Source organism: Heloderma suspectum, chromosome 5, assembly GCF_057233095.1.
Source record: "Heloderma suspectum isolate Gila_16-S chromosome 5, 16-S_ref, whole genome shotgun sequence".
NCBI classification, from domain to species: Eukaryota; Metazoa; Chordata; class Lepidosauria; order Squamata; family Helodermatidae; genus Heloderma; species Heloderma suspectum.
The window spans coordinates 182494918-182510243 of NC_139462.1; the positions used below are offsets into that span (position 1 = coordinate 182494918).

Consider the following 15326-nt stretch of genomic DNA (forward strand, 5'->3'; position numbering starts at 1 on the left):
CTTAGTGCTGGCTTACTTCAGATAAAAAGTAACAACAACAACCAAACAACAATGCCCTAAAGGGTAAAGAAAGTGTGATGCCAAACCTTCTTGCCATACAGGACCAGTAACGATGGCAACCATCAGACTGGACCTGGGTCTGCTCTTGTTAAGAAGAATGGTATTGATTCAATTTAATTTCTTGCAGATAATGGATGTTCTGTTCCTTGTTGTTGTTCCTTCCAAATACATTTTTGAATACCCACATAGTGAGTGAACCTTACATGAGGAATGGACCAACTAAAAGTTAAGCTGCATTTCAAAGGCAGTGTTTGAACTAATTCCAGTTGCTCCAAGAGCGAGAGGTCATGGGAGGAAGGAAGCCCCAACAGAGAAGGAATGAAAAGTGATGGCTGAAAACTGTTAGCTGGAGAGAGTTCAGTCTGACAGCTAAGTTCCTGCCTGAATGTCAAATGGAAGCTCTGCCTGAATGAAGGGAGATCTCAGCCTTGAGGGCAGATAGAACAAATGAAGGCCCAGCAGCTGCACTCTGATGAAGGTTCTTCTTCATAGTTTCTGTGCATCACACATACGAGTTCTGTGCCTGCACAGAGCCTTCATCAGCAACTTCCTAAAGGTCAGAAGTTTGGCGCCTTTCCTCAGATTTCCTTTAATTGCCACAGCAGCAGCAGCAGCATCAAGAATCTTCTCTGTCTCCTCTCTCTGAGGAAACTATGCTGAGCAGATTTTCCTCCTCTTTCTTTCTCTTCTTACTCTTCTGTTTTTGTTACTTCTCTACTTTACAGTTGTGTTTCATTCTTGGTAGCATCATTGTTGTGCCTCTTGGCCTTTAGGCTCTTGGGCCTCCTTCAGAAAGTGCGCTAACTGCAGGAGCAAATTGCCACCCACAGACAGGGAGCCAATCTACATGAGCAACTTCGTGCAGAGGGAAAGCAGTTTGAGGACCTTTGCTACACATGATGCAATTGCCAATCCTCAGCCAACCAGCAGCTTCCCTCTGGAAAAGCTTCATTTCTGGAAAGTCCTTTTCCTCTGTTTCTTACTTAAAGCAGCTCCCAGGCGGTTCAGCTGTAATATGACCCGTCCCTCTGTATTAGATCCCGGGCGTGCCTCTGATGTGGCTGTGACATGGCAGTGACATGGTCAGGGGTGGGGTGCCCCTTCCCCCCCATTCACTCTTTCGCCAGCCGAAGTAACTAGCCTGCCTTTTCAATTCATAAATGCACTACAGCGCTATTTCTGCCATTAACAATTGTGCAGTTGTTACTCCATCCCTCCCCATTCACTCTTTTACCACTGGGACTGCCTAGCCTGCCTTTTCGATTCATAAGTTTTAAACTGTATTTGTCCTAAGTTATTTTTTTCCACGAGAGTGCCAGGTTGGGGATCAAATTTGCCAAAACGGTGCCCACAGATGCCACATTGGGGAAGTAACTGGTTGTATCATCTTGCATATCCCTGAGCACAGAAAGGGGGGGCTGTGGAAGGAAGTGAGCCTGCATTTCTCATTCATAAAAGCACTACAGCATTGTTTGGGGGTGTCAGAATAGCGTATTTGTTGCTTTCACCTGTCAGAGTATCTAGCCTTTATCTCCCATTCATAAAAGTGTGGCCAGGAGGAGGAGGCTTAGTTAGTGGTTGGGAAGTGGAGGCAGAAGCAGCAGCAGCCCTGCTGCTGGCTCCAGAGCATTTAGGGAAAACTACCACATTACTCCTCCATGAAACTTCCCTGAGCAGAGAGCATGGAGAGGGGCAGGAGCAAGCCTCTCTCACTGGGTGAGCATCTATGGCTTTGATGATGTTCACTTCTACTAGCGGGGCTCAACCCCAAAGTAAGGTGATTTCAACTGCAGTTTGACCTTTGAAAACCAGGTTTTCAAGTACTGTTTACTCTGTTTTTCTTGCTCTGTGTGCCACTGATGGACCAAAGCCAATTTCATGAAAATTTGCATAATACTCTAATGTGCTTCTCATTCCATTTTCGTGTAAATCCCAGGCACTCTCTCTGCTTGCTGTGCCTTGGATGTCATGGATATATGCTCACATTGTCAGAGTGTTCCCTAACATGCAAAACTCCATCGCTTTACATGTTTGAAACCTGTTCTCTGGGAGCAAACTCTTCAGGCAGTCGACTCCACCAAATGCACTTCTTCATCTTTGCTCCTTATCTGCACCCCACTGATGTCACTTTTGGCTCCCACTGATGCTGTGTTGACTTCACGGCATACGGTCTCCTCTTTGGGATCATCTGTGCTATCAGCTCCATTGACTTCACAATCTTCAGTACTGTGATCTGCTGTATTTAGGGATGTCATAGAATTTCGCCACGACTCTCGGGGAGGCGGAATGCCAGCGCATTCGGCCCCCTGAAATCGGTGGCAAAACGGTCTGCCCCCCCGCTCCCCCGAGACGGGACTTACCTTTGGTGAATCTCCCTGGCGGCAGCAGCGGTTCGGCGGTGGCGGCCGGTCTTCTGACCGGCTGCCACTGCTGCCATTTCCAAGTTTAAAAAACAACAACGTGATAGGCTACATAAAGATTTACGTAGCCTATCATGGCTAGATTTTAAAAAAATACCGTGATAGGCTATGTAAATGTTTACGTAGCCTATCACAGCTGAGTTAAAAAAAACAAAAAAACCTGTGCATACGCAAATGGCGGCGCCCATGGGCGCCGCCATTTGCGTTCCTTATTTTGGCACGTCTAGTCTACGTAAACATTTACGGAGACTACGGAGAAAATAAGAGGAACGCAAATAGCGTAGCATCTACGCTATTTGCGTTCCCCTTATTTTCACCGTAGTCTACGTAAATGTTTACGTAGACTAGACGTGCCAAAATAAGGAACGCAAATGGCGGCGCCCATGGGCACCGCCACTTGCGTACACATGGGTTTTTTTTTAACTCAGCCGTGATAGGCTACGTAAACATTTATGTAGCCTATCATGGCTGACTGCAGGGACACAAACAGCGGCAGCTATGGCCACCATTTGCAGTCCCAGCAGGACAGGATTCGCGGCGGGAGGGATGTGGCACCTCCCCCCCGGCCAGAATTTTGGGGGGGAGGGACGGGGCGCCTCCCCCCCACCGCGAATCAACTTTCGTAAAAGGTGAGTGACATTCGTACATCCCTAGCTGTATTGGAGTTGAATACTGTCCTGCCACTGACTCTTGGTCGCTTCATTCAGCAGTCCAGTTTTTTGTTTGTTCAGTCGTTCAGTCGTGTCCGACTCTTCGTGACCCCATGGACCATAGCTTGCCAGGCCTTCCTGTCCTCCACTGTCTCCTGGAGTGTGCTCAAGTTCATATTCATTGCATCAGTGATGCTATCTAGCCATCTCATTCTCTGCCATCCCCTTCTCCTTTTGCCTTCAATCTTTCCCAGCATCAGGGACTTTTCCAGGGAGTTTTCTCTTTGCATTAGGTGGCCAAAATATTTGAGCTTCAGCTTCAGCATCTGTCCTTCCAATGAGCACTCAGGGTTGATTTCCTTTAGGATTGACTGATTTGACCTCCTTGCAGTTCAGGGGACTCGTAAGAGTCTTCTCCAGCACCACAGTTTGAAAGCATCAATTCTTCGGCTTTCAGCCTTCCTTATAGTCCAGCTCTCACAGCCATACGTTACTACTGGGAAAACCATAGCTTTGATTATATGGACCTTTGTCGGCAAGGTGATGTCTCTGCTTCTTACTCTGCTGTCTAGGTTTGCCATAGCATAGCTTTCCTCCCAAGGAGCAAGCATCTTTTAATTTCATGGCTACAATCATTGTCTGTGGTGATCTTGGAGCCCAAGAAAATAAAATCTGTCACTGCTTCCATTTCTTCCCCTTCTATATGCCAGGAAGTGATGGGGCCAGATGCCATGTTCTTTGTTTTTTTAAAGTTGAGTTTCAAACCAGCTTTTGCACTCTCCACTTTCACCCTCAACAAGAGGCTCTTTAGATCCTCTTTGCTTTCTGCCATTAGGGTGGTATCGTCTGCGTATCTGAGGCTGTTGATAATTCTCCTGGCAATCTTAATTCCAACCTGTGATTCATCCAACCCGGCGTTTCTCATGGTGTACTCTGCATATAAGTTAAATAAGCAGGGCAACAATATACAGCCTTGTCATACTCCATTCCCAATTTTGAACCAATCAGTTGTTCCATGTCTGGTTCTTACTATTGCTTCTTGACCCTCGTACAGGCTTCTCAGGAGACAGGTAAGGTAGTCTGGCACTCCCATCACTTTCAGAATTTGCCACAGTTTGTTGTGATCCACACAATCAAAGGCTTTAGCATAGTCAATGAAGCAGAAATAGATGTTTTTCTGGAATTCTCTTGCTTTCTCCATGATCCAGCGAATGTTGGAGATTTGATCTCTAGTTCCTCTGCCTCTTCGAAACCCAGCTTGTACTTCCGGTAGTTCTCGGTTCACATACTGCTGAAGCCTAGCTTGTAGGATTTTGAGCATAGCCTTGCTGGCATGTGAAATGAGCGCAATTGTATAACACTCTTTGGCATTGCCCTTCTTTGGAACTGGAATGTAAACTGACCTTTTCCAGTCTTGTGGCCACTGTTGAGTGTTCCAGATTTGTTGGCATATTGAGTGCAGCACTTTAACAGCATCATCTTTTAGGATTTTAAGTAGCTCAGCTGGAATACTGTCATCTCCGCTAGCTTTGTTGTTAGTAATGCTTCCTAAGGCCCACTTGACTTCACCCTCTAGGATGTCTGGCTCAAGTTCAGTGACTGCACTATCATGGCTATCAGGGACATTAATATCTTTCCTGTATAGTTCTTCTGTGTATTCTTTATCTTAATCTCATCTGCTTCTTTTAGGTCCCTGTAGGAATGGCGGAGAATTCCACCATGGATCTCAGTGAGGCCGAACGCCAGTGCATTCGGCCCCCCGAAATCTGTGGCGGAACGGCCTGCCACCCCCCCTCCCCTCCACAGATCCCCCCCGGGATGAGACTTACCTGGGGCGGATCTTCCGGGCGGCGGCTGCCCCACCACCTCTGAAAAGCTTGTTAATTCACCCATATGTTGATGCTCAGAGGCCATGAAGAAGATGGATCAGTTGCTTACTTTTCACTGTAATTCTTTTAGTGGCCACCTGTGCTCTCACACAACCCACCATCCTTCCCCTCTGCAGTTGCTTTCTTCACTATGTTTTTGTGCCATGGCAGGAGTCTATGGAAGCTGGGAGGGAAGGTGACAGCTGCGGCCCTTGAGCGTCTGCAGTATAACAGGGCAAGCTTTCCTGCCTAAACTTCTCTGCTGTTGAAGGTTCCTGACAAAGGCTCTGTGCAGGCATGGAACCCATATGTGTGAAAGCACAGATGACTGCTTGAAGAACTACCATTACAGATAAGCAGCCTGTCCTTTTCTCCTCAGTGTGTAGCTGTTGGGCCTACTATTCTGGTCCTCTTCCATCCACTCAGGCAAAACTTGACTTTCAGACACCTTTCTCTCACCAGCTAACAGCTTTCAGCTGACACTATTCACTTCCCTACCCCCTTTCCTCCCCCCCCCCCCGGGCTGTCTCTTCCAAATAACCATCTTCCTCTCTGAGTTTTGTAGTTACCATGGCAAAGGTGGCCTGCCTTTTGCCTTTGTTAACTCCTAGGCCATATCATTATGATCACATCATGGTAATGCCTCTTGCATATTTATACCTCCTAGGACACACAATGACATTTCTTGCGGTATTTTGGATAATGTGAAATAAAAAGCAGGAAATGACACTATGATAGTGGTATATCGAATGTGTAATGTGCCCCAACAGTTATCAGTGCACTTCAATAACACAATAAAGCAGTAGTAGATCAAGTTCTAGCTGGCCACATCTCAGATAAGGTTTCCTACACCACACTATTTAGCCTAGGAAGCCTTTGCAACATATATCAGACCTTCCCATATCGGAAGCTCTGCGGAGCTTTCCCTAACTCGGTGGGCTTCAGATGCTGTCTGGGGATGATGAGAGTTGTGGTCTAACACAATTGAAGGGCCTATAGTTGTGCTATTGAGCTATACATTCAGTCTTTCAGACATACCAATCCAACTTATTCAACTTCTGCTTATCTGAAAGTTTTGAGTAAGTCTCAGACAATTTGAATAAACATTCTGCAATAATTTCATCCATATTTTCCCTGTTTTTCTTTATCAATGTAGTTTAGCTTTGCAGACGGACTCGATATCCTTTTAATGATAGTAGGGTCTATCGCAGCTGCTGCAGCTGGAATAGGACAGCCACTTAAGATCGTTATTTATGGCTATGTGACAAACAGCTTTGTGGGAACCAGTGTCAATGTGTCTACAGGTAAAAATTACAACATTTCCCCCAACTGCCTTTTTAGGATTCTGACTTTCTAGACCAGGAGAGACTGAGAATGACATTGGAGGGGACAGGACTTTAAAAGATATCAGTATTGACCAGTTTTCTTATATCATCTTAATAAAATATAGTCAGTGAAATACCTCTTCAGGTGCTCAGGATACAATAAGAGAAATTAACCTTCAATGAAGCTTGAAAGTTTGTCTTGGAAGAAGCCAGTGGCAGTTATGGCAGTTAGGTCTGGCCTATAAGTATCAAATCCAAATATTGTAACATGCAAACCATTGGACTCAAAAATCACTTATATGCCATTTTAGTTTTTAAACTGTTCATAATCCACCCTGAGAGCATTAGTTATTGGGTGGATTTGAAATGTGCTAAATAAAATAAATAAATAAATAAACAAATAAACAAATAAATAACAAAGCTTTTGTCCTTAAAACTGCAGTACTGAGTAAAAGACGATGATGATTTAAAAAAAGTCTCCTGATTCAAGTATTACTATTTTACAGATGGTGCACAAATGAGTAACTCGTCATGTCCACAAGCAGCTGTAGATATAGAAGCTAAAATGGCCAGGTACAATTATACACTTATATTATATACATATTATTGCTTTGGGAAGATGGGGCAGTATCCAATGGGGTGCTTATGTCCCTGCTAATTCTCCTGCACCCCACAGAGTCCCTTCTGCAAGTGGTGCCCACTGCTTATGCAAGGGAGATTTAGTGCTTACAGAGTAGGGATGTATGAAAATCACTTACCTTTTGGGGATTATGCTGATGGTGTGGGGGGAGGCGTCTGTCCCTCCCCCCAGAATCCTTGCTGGGGGGGGAGGCGCTCCGTTCCTCCCCCCCCCGGAATCCTGGCCGGCCGGCTGGCTGTGCTCCGCAGTGATTCTGCAGAGCCGCCAACCGGCCCCGCCAGCAGCCGGACATCCGGCCACTGGCTAGCAGGGACGCAAATGGCGGCGGCCGTAGCTGCCGCCGTTTGCATCCCTGCAGTCAGCCGTGATAGGCTATGTAAATGTTTACGTAGCCTATCACGGCTGATTTAAAAACAAAACAAAATGCGCGTACGCAAATGGCGGCACCCATGGGCGCCGCCATTTGCATTCCTTGTTTTGGCACGTCTTAGTCTACGTAAACATTTACGTAGACTAAGACGGCGAAAATAAGGGGAATGCAAATAGCGTAGATGCTACGCTATTTGTGTTCCCCTTATTTTCGCTGTCTTAGTCTACATAAATGTTTACGTAGACTAAGACGTGCCAAAATAAGGAATGCAAATGGCGGTACCCATGGGCGCCGCCATTTGCGTACGCGCTTTTTTTGTTTTTGTTTTAATCATCTGTGATAGGCTACGTAAACATTTACGTAGCCTATCACAGTGTTTTTTTTAAATCTAGCTGTGATAGGCTACGTAAATCTTTACGTAGCCTATGCCTATCACGTTTTTTTGTTTTTTGTTTTTTTAACCTGGAAATGGCAGCGGCGGCGGCAGCTGGTCGGAAGACTGGCCACCGCCGCTGCCGAACCACCGCCAGAGCCACCGCCGGAGCTGCTGCCGCCAGGAAGATCCGCCTAAGTTAAGTCCCGTCCCGGGGGGGCGGGGGGCCGTTCCGCCACCGATTTCGGGGGGCCGAATGCACTGGCATTCGGCCTCCTCGAGATCCGTGGTGGAACTTTCGTACATCCCTATTCCAGAGGCAACCCGAAACAAGCAGAAATGCTTATTTCTGGAAGGAGGCTGGTTTGCAGAGCTTGCATAAGGGAGCTCTGCTGACTTATCATAGAATCATAGAATCATAGAATAGTAGGGTTGGAAGGGGCCTACAAGGCCATCGAGTCCAACCCCCTGCTCAATGCAGGAATCCAAGTCAGAGCATCCCTGACAAATGGCTGTCCAGCCTCGTCTTGAAGGCCTCCAGTGTGGGAGAGCCCACCACCTCCCCAGGTAATTGGTTCCATTGTCGTATTGCTCTTACAGTCAGGAAGTTTTTCCTGATGTTCAGCCGGAATCTGGCTTCCTGTAACTTTACTGTAGCATTTGCCTTTTTTGCAGCCACATCACATTGTTGGCTCATATTCAGCTTGTGATCGACAACAATTCCAGGATCCTTCTCGCTTGTAGTGTGGTTGAGCCACGTATCCCCCATCTTGTAACTGTGCATTTGGTTTCTTTTTCCTAGGTGCAGAACTTGGCATTTGTCCCTATTAAATGTCATTCTGTTGTTTTCTGCCCAGTGCTCCAGTCTATCCAGGTCACTTTGAATTTTATTTCTGTCTTCCAAAGTATTAGCTATCCCTCCCAATTTTGTGTCATCTGCAAATTTGATCAGCATTCCCTGCACCTCCTCCTCCAAGTCATTAATAAAAATGTTGAAGAGCACTGGGCCCAGGACTGAGCCCTGCGGTACCCCACTCGTTACCTCTCCCCAGTTTGAGAAGGTCCCAATGATAAGCACTCTTTGAGTCCTATTCTGTAGCCAACTGTGGATCCACCGGATCGTTGTTTCATCTAGCCCACTTTGAGCTAGTTTGCTCATCAGGATATCATGGGGCACTTTGTCGAAAGCTTTGCTGAAGTCAAGGTATATGATGTCTACAGCATTCCCACGGTCTACAAGGGAGGTTACTTGATCAAAAAATGAGATCAGATTTGTCTGGCAGGACTTGTTTTTGACAAATCCATGTTGGCTTCGAGTCACGGCATTGTTGTCAAGGTGCTTCCAGATGGATTGCTTTATGATCTGCTCCAGAATTTTCCCAGGGATTGATGTCAGAATGACTGGTCTGTAGTTCCCAGGTTCCTCCTTTTTACCCTTTTTGAAGATAGGGACAAAGTTAGCCCTCCTCCAGTCATCTGGCACTTCCCCCGTCCTCCATGATTTCTCAAAGAGAATAGACAGCGGTTCTGAGAGTTCTTCCAGTTCCTTTATGACTCTAGGATGCAGTTCATCTGGCCCTGGAGATTTGAACTCATTCAAAGTAATGAGGTGTTCCTTGACCATATGCCTGTCGATCTCAAGCTGCAATCCTGCCCCTTCAGCCTGTACTTCACCTTTGCCAGGGGGGTCATAGACCCTCTTTGGGGAGAAGACTGAGCCAAAGTAGGAATTGAGCACCTCTGCCTTTTCTTTGTCATCTGTTATCGTTTTGCCATCCTTATTGAATAGCTGAACCACCATTTCTTTCCTCTGCCTTTTACTATGCACGTAGCTGAAGAAAGCCTTTTTGTTGTTTCCAGCATCCCTCGCTAACCCCAGCTTGTTCTCAGCTTTAGCCTTCCTGACGCCATCCCTACAATTCTGTGCTACCTGCCTGTACTCTTCCTTTGTTACTTGGCCTTCTTTCCACTTCCTATATGTGTCCTTTTTTGTATTCAGGTCATCTCTAAGCTTTCTGTGAAGCCACATTGGCTTCTTCTGTTGTCTTCCACCTTTTTTTCTTGTTGGAATTGTTTGTAATTTTGCCTTGAGAATTTCCTTTTTTAAAAGCTCCCACCCAACTGCTACTTTATCCACTAAGTCATCTCTGTTGGTTAGGATCAAGTCAAGGATAGCCGATCCTCTAGTTCCTTCCTCTACTTTCTGTAGGAGGAAGTTATCCGCCACACAAGTCAGGAATTTCCTGGAGGGGCCATGTTTTGCAGAATTTGTCTCCCAACAAATATCGGGGAAATTGAAGTCCCCCATTACTACTACATCATACTTCCTTAAAACAGTGGCTATTTGCTTTTCAAACGTTTCATCCTTGTCTTCTCCTTGATTGAGTGGCCGGTAGTAGACTCCAACCACCAGGTTCCTTTTATTCTTTGCTCCATTTATTTCAACCCAGATGCTCTCGATGGGGCTACCAAGCTCCTCTTCCTGTATTTCTGTGCAGAGATATGTATTTTTCACATACAGTGCAACCCCACCTCCCTTTCTGTTCCTCCTGTTCTTTTTGAACAAGTTATATCCTTCAATTGCTGTATTCCAGTCATGAGAGTCATCCCACCAAGTCTCAGTTATACCTATCAGGTCATAATTTCCCTCTTGTATTAAGAGTTCAAGTTCGTTCTGTTTGTTTCCCATACTCTGGGCATTAGCATATAGACATCGAAGACTATGTGCTTCATAGTCTGGCTTTCTTCCTACATGTGTCTGAAGACTATTATTGGGCGCTATCAGAGCTGTTCTCTCCATTACAGTGCATGCGCCTATGTCCATTGTTACCCCCAACTTTGTATCTCCCTTCCCGTAGGATTCAGTTTAAAGCCCTCCTGATGAAGTTCTTCATGCTGTGGCCAAACACAGTCTTCCCAGTCTTTGTGAGGTGTAACCCATCCCTAGCAAACAGCCCATCTTCCAGGAAGTATAGCCCGTGGTCCCAGAATCCAAATCTCTCTCGTCGGCACCACCTTCGTAGCCAGTCATTCACCCGGAGTATTTTTCGTTCCCTTTCTATCCCTCTTCTAACTACTGGAAGGATGGATGAGAAAACTATCTGGGCCCAAAAGTTCTTGAGTTTCCTTCCCAAAGCTTCAAAGTCTGACGTGATCTCTTCGTAGCTCCGCTTGGCGGTATCATTTGTTCCCACATGGATGAGAAGAAAGGGATACCTGTCAGTGGGCTTTATGAGCGCAGGCAACCTTTCAGTCACGTCTCTAATCTGTCCTCCCGGGAGACAACATACCTGGCGAGTCCATGGGTCTTCGCGACATACTTGGGTCTCGATCCCACGCAGCAAGGAGTCTCCCACTACTACCACTCTTCTCTTCTTCTTCTTGTAGGCCTGGGTTTCATCGCCTCTGTTTGACTGACCTTTAGCCTCTTGCTCACTCTCATGCAGGTTCCCCTGTGATTCTTCCTCTGCAGGCTGTCCTCCAGTCTCATCCGCAAGTACCTGGAATCGGTTCCACAGCTCCACTGCTTCCACTGGTGCAGAGTGGCGTCTAGTTCTTCTTCTCCTAACTGTCACCCTTTTCCAAGGAGTATCCTCTATTCCATTTTTCTTCACCTCAGCATTTCCCACTGCCTCATCTTGCTGTTGCTCTTCAAGCTTCTGGTCTGCCCTTTGCTGCTGTAGTTCCCCCATTCTGTCCAAGAACTCTTCGTGTTCTCTTATTCCCCGGAGGGTCGACAGTCGCCACTCCAGTCCACTTACTTTTTCCTCCAGCAGCGTGATCAACTTGCACCTGTTGCAGGTGTAGGCCATGTTGTTCTCAGGCAAGAAAACAAACATTGCACACACCTTGCAGGTCACCACCACTGGAGAGTCTTGTCTTTCCATAGCCTCTTTTCCCTTTTTGTGTCTAGCTTTGTGATTGTTCTAGACTAGCCTGTGCCTGCTCCTCTACTCAGTAGAGGTTAAAAGCAGAGTCCCATTGGTGTGAAAGTGTGTGTTACAAGACAAATAAATGGAAAAAAGTTAGTTAAAATAAAAAATAAAAATAATTAAAAAAAAATGTTAGGGGCCTTCCCCTTGACCTCCCCTGCCGAACTCCCCTGGCCAACTCCTGTTTGCTCCCCCTGCTCGCTCGCTCTGCTCGCTCGCTCTCTGGGAGCTTGCCTGCTTCTGTAGTCCCTGGACCAGCTGGAGCAGCTTGCTCTGCTCTGCTCAGCTGGGAGGCGGGAAACAGACTGAAGCTTCCCGCCCAGTCAGCTGCTGGGAGTACTCAGGCCACACCCCTCCAATTCAGTTGGAGCTCTCAGAAGCACCTGGTGAGCTCACAGCCAATCAGAAGGATAAAGGGCAGCCCCCTGGGCTTCCTGCAACCCACGTACCTCTTAGCCTCTGTCTCCTTTGTCTCCTTTGTCTCTTCAACCACTGCAACTCCCCTGGCCAACTCCTGTTTGCTCCCCCTGCTCGCTCGCTCTGTTCGCTCGCTCTCTGGGAGCTTGCCTGCTTCTGTAGTCCCTGGACCAGCTGGAGCAGCCTGCTCTGCTCTGCTCTGCTCAGCTGGGAGGCGGGAAACTTCCCTCCTTCCAGAAATGAGCGTCTCCAGTCATTTCAGGGCTTCCTTTAGGAAGGGCTAAATCTCCCTTGTGTAAGCAGTGGGTCCCACTTGCGCAACAGAATCGGTGGTACATACCACTTGCAGAAGAGATTCAGTGGGACAAAAGGGAAGCGCCCCTTTTGCGTGGTGTAAGTGTGGTGTAAGTGCCCCATTGGATTCTCCCCCATCTTACTGTCAGGTCAAATTTTGCTCACCTTCCTATCTGTGATTGCATTGTTTGTTTATTCATTACATTTATATCCCACCTTTTCCTCCAAGGAGCTCAAGGTGGCATACATGATCCCGCTCTTCTCCATTTTATCCTCGCAACTACCCTGTGAGGTAGGTTAGGCTGAGAGTCCATGATTGGCCCAAAGTCACCCAGTGAGTTTCATGGCCAGGTGGATACTTGAACCCAGGTCTTCCAAGTCCCAGTTCAATGGTTTAACCACTACACCACAGAGGCTTTTCTATTTAAATCTGCCTACGTTATCTGCAGTTATCTTTCACTTAGTTCCAAGTTACGTTGAATTTGCTGTTCTATTGTATTTACTCATTTTATATACTATTTGTTACTTAACTAAAATGTTTGGTTATGGACCCAACCTTGTGTGTCTGCCTTGAATTCTTTGTGCAAATATTAACAAATGTCTTACAGATTGAAAACCCACTTCCTTTCTTCAGTATAACAATGTGACCAAGAGAAGGCTTCTCACCTTTCTAACCTTTGTGAGCTGCCTTTTGGCCAAAAGGCAGCATAAGAATAAATTATAACGCCTTATTGACCCATCATATCCTCAACAGGTATGCTTACTACTATGTCGGAATGGGCTTTGGTGTCTTGCTCTGTAGCTTTATTGAAATTTGGACCTTTGTGGCCACTTCTGCAAGACAAACAGCAAGAATACGTGATAAGTTCTTTTTTGCTGTACTTCACCAAGAGATGGGCTGGTTTGATAATACCCAGATTGGAACATTGAATACTAGACTGACTGAGTAAGATTTATTTATTTATTTAATGCATTTCTATATTGCTTGTCACTTAGAATCATAGAATCATAGAATCATAGAATGGTAGGGTTGGATCAATATATCAAAAGATATTTCTAGGTGTTTTACCAAAGTAGATTTGTTGTTTATTTGGTCAGTCACTTCTGACTCTTCGTGACTTCATGGACCAGCCCACACCAGAGCTTCCTGTTGGCCGTCGCCACCCCCAGCTCCCCCAAGTCCGTCACCTCCAGAATATCATCCATCCATCTTGCCCTTGTTCGGCCCCTCTTCCTTTTGCCTTCCACTTTCCCTAGCAACAGCATCTTCTCCAGGGTATCCTGTCTTCTCATTATGTGGCCAAAGTACTTCAGTTAATTACAAATACAAGAAATCATCAGTTAAATTATTTAAAATATTTAAAACCAAAGCTAAAAAGCACAACAGCATTACTGATTACTGCTATACTGGGCAGTATCCAATGGAGCACTTATGCCCCAGCTGATTCCCTTATGCTCTGCCGATTCCCTTCCACAATTGGTGGGTCCCGCCGATTCTGTTGTGCAAGCGGAACCCACTGCTTATGCCAGGGCGATTTAGTGCTTCCTAGAGGGAGCCCCAAAACATAAGGAGGCAGGTCAGTGGAGCTCCCGTATGTGAGCTCCGCCAACTTGCTGCCTTCCAGAAACAAGCATTTCTGCTTGTTTTGGGTTGCCCCAGAAGCACTAAATTGCCACTGTGCAAGTGGTGGGGCCGCTTGTGCATTGGAATCACTGGGGCATAGGAGAATCAGAGGGGCCGTAAGTGCTCCATTGGATACTGGCCACTATCGACATTATAATTTTAAACTTAAAGAGATGTTGCTGGTTTAGCTATAATTTGGAGGTGAGTGAGGGGGCTTGTTGTTGCATACCCAGAAGATGACCAGGTTCCTGTTTCTAGAGTTCATCAATCTGATCCAGCTTGGGGCCAGATGCGTATCCCACTTCATCAGTTAATCACATTCACAAATGGGTATTTGTGTGCATTTTCCTCCTTCCTGATCAAACAGCAGGAGCTGTGGATATGCAGCCCTGTTCAAGGAAGTCAAAATCCTAAATGGCTGTTTGGGAGGAGGAATTCAACCCCCTGTTCCCCACCAAACATCTGATCAGCATGGTTTCATATTTTAAAAGGACTCCATGTGAACAGTCACTGTCTATGGGAGTTGTCCCAAAGATACTGCCATTAATTAAATTAATTTACCATGTTAGAACATCTTTATGCATTTTTCCTAGTAATTGTTTATTCTAATAGTCATGATTATTATGTATAGAATATCAGTGATTTCTTATGGAATACTTCTGAATACTGTCCACTGTGGAAATCAGACATGCAAGGCTGGCAAAACATCCAATGTTCACTATTAAAGATCATGTTCCAATTCTTAGCCACCCATTAAGCTCTTGCATGCATGGATTGCTCCGTTAATTTCAACAGAAGGAGCAGGTCCATGTACACAGAGGAATGTGTATGTGTATTTGTCTCCTCTATTAAAATAAAAGAAGCAGCTATCACGGTGTGTGGGACCTCTATGTGCACTTCAGAATCCTACATTTCAGGAAATCACTGCATCGTGGTAAAGATCTTAACTCTTCACCATTTTCCAAACCTGGAATATGCAGGAATAACCGTTTGGGCAGGTTTGATGGGGCAGATTTGGTGAGGCACATTTAGTTTGCCCTTTGTTCAGATATAACTTCTGAATAATTTAAATCACTTGGTTGTCTTTTTTTAAACACCTTGGAACTATTAATGGTATACAGCAGAAGACACGAATGATCTCACATTACATGTTTGGATGTTGTATCTCATTTTCAGGTATGCTGCATCTCTTCTGCTTTGCTAGTACTGTGCTAGATGGTAGTCAATTCCTCCTCCCTGTTGCTCAAGTCCTATTTTCTAGTTCCAAAGACTCCCAAGAAAGGAAAAGAAATTGGAATGTTCCTACAAAATATAAATTCTATGACATACAATGACTGGGTTTGCATGACACGA

General features: G+C 45.8%; 1 protein-coding gene and 1 pseudogene across 1 annotated transcript in view; one reads left to right on the forward strand and one right to left on the reverse strand.

Moving 5' to 3' along the window:
• The window catches only part of LOC146344920 (ATP-dependent translocase ABCB1-like), a 216791-nt pseudogene that overhangs the window by 89614 nt on the left and 111851 nt on the right, over nt 1-15326 (reverse strand).
• LOC146344922 (ATP-dependent translocase ABCB1-like) overlaps nt 1-15326 on the forward strand; it is a 66526-nt gene that overhangs the window by 5520 nt on the left and 45680 nt on the right. The window contains exons 4-6 of the mRNA XM_084856063.1: nt 6155-6302; nt 6830-6896; nt 13104-13295. Coding sequence (XP_084712189.1) covers nt 6155-6302; nt 6830-6896; nt 13104-13295 — 407 coding nt within the window. The remainder of the gene's footprint in view (nt 1-6154; nt 6303-6829; nt 6897-13103; nt 13296-15326) is intronic.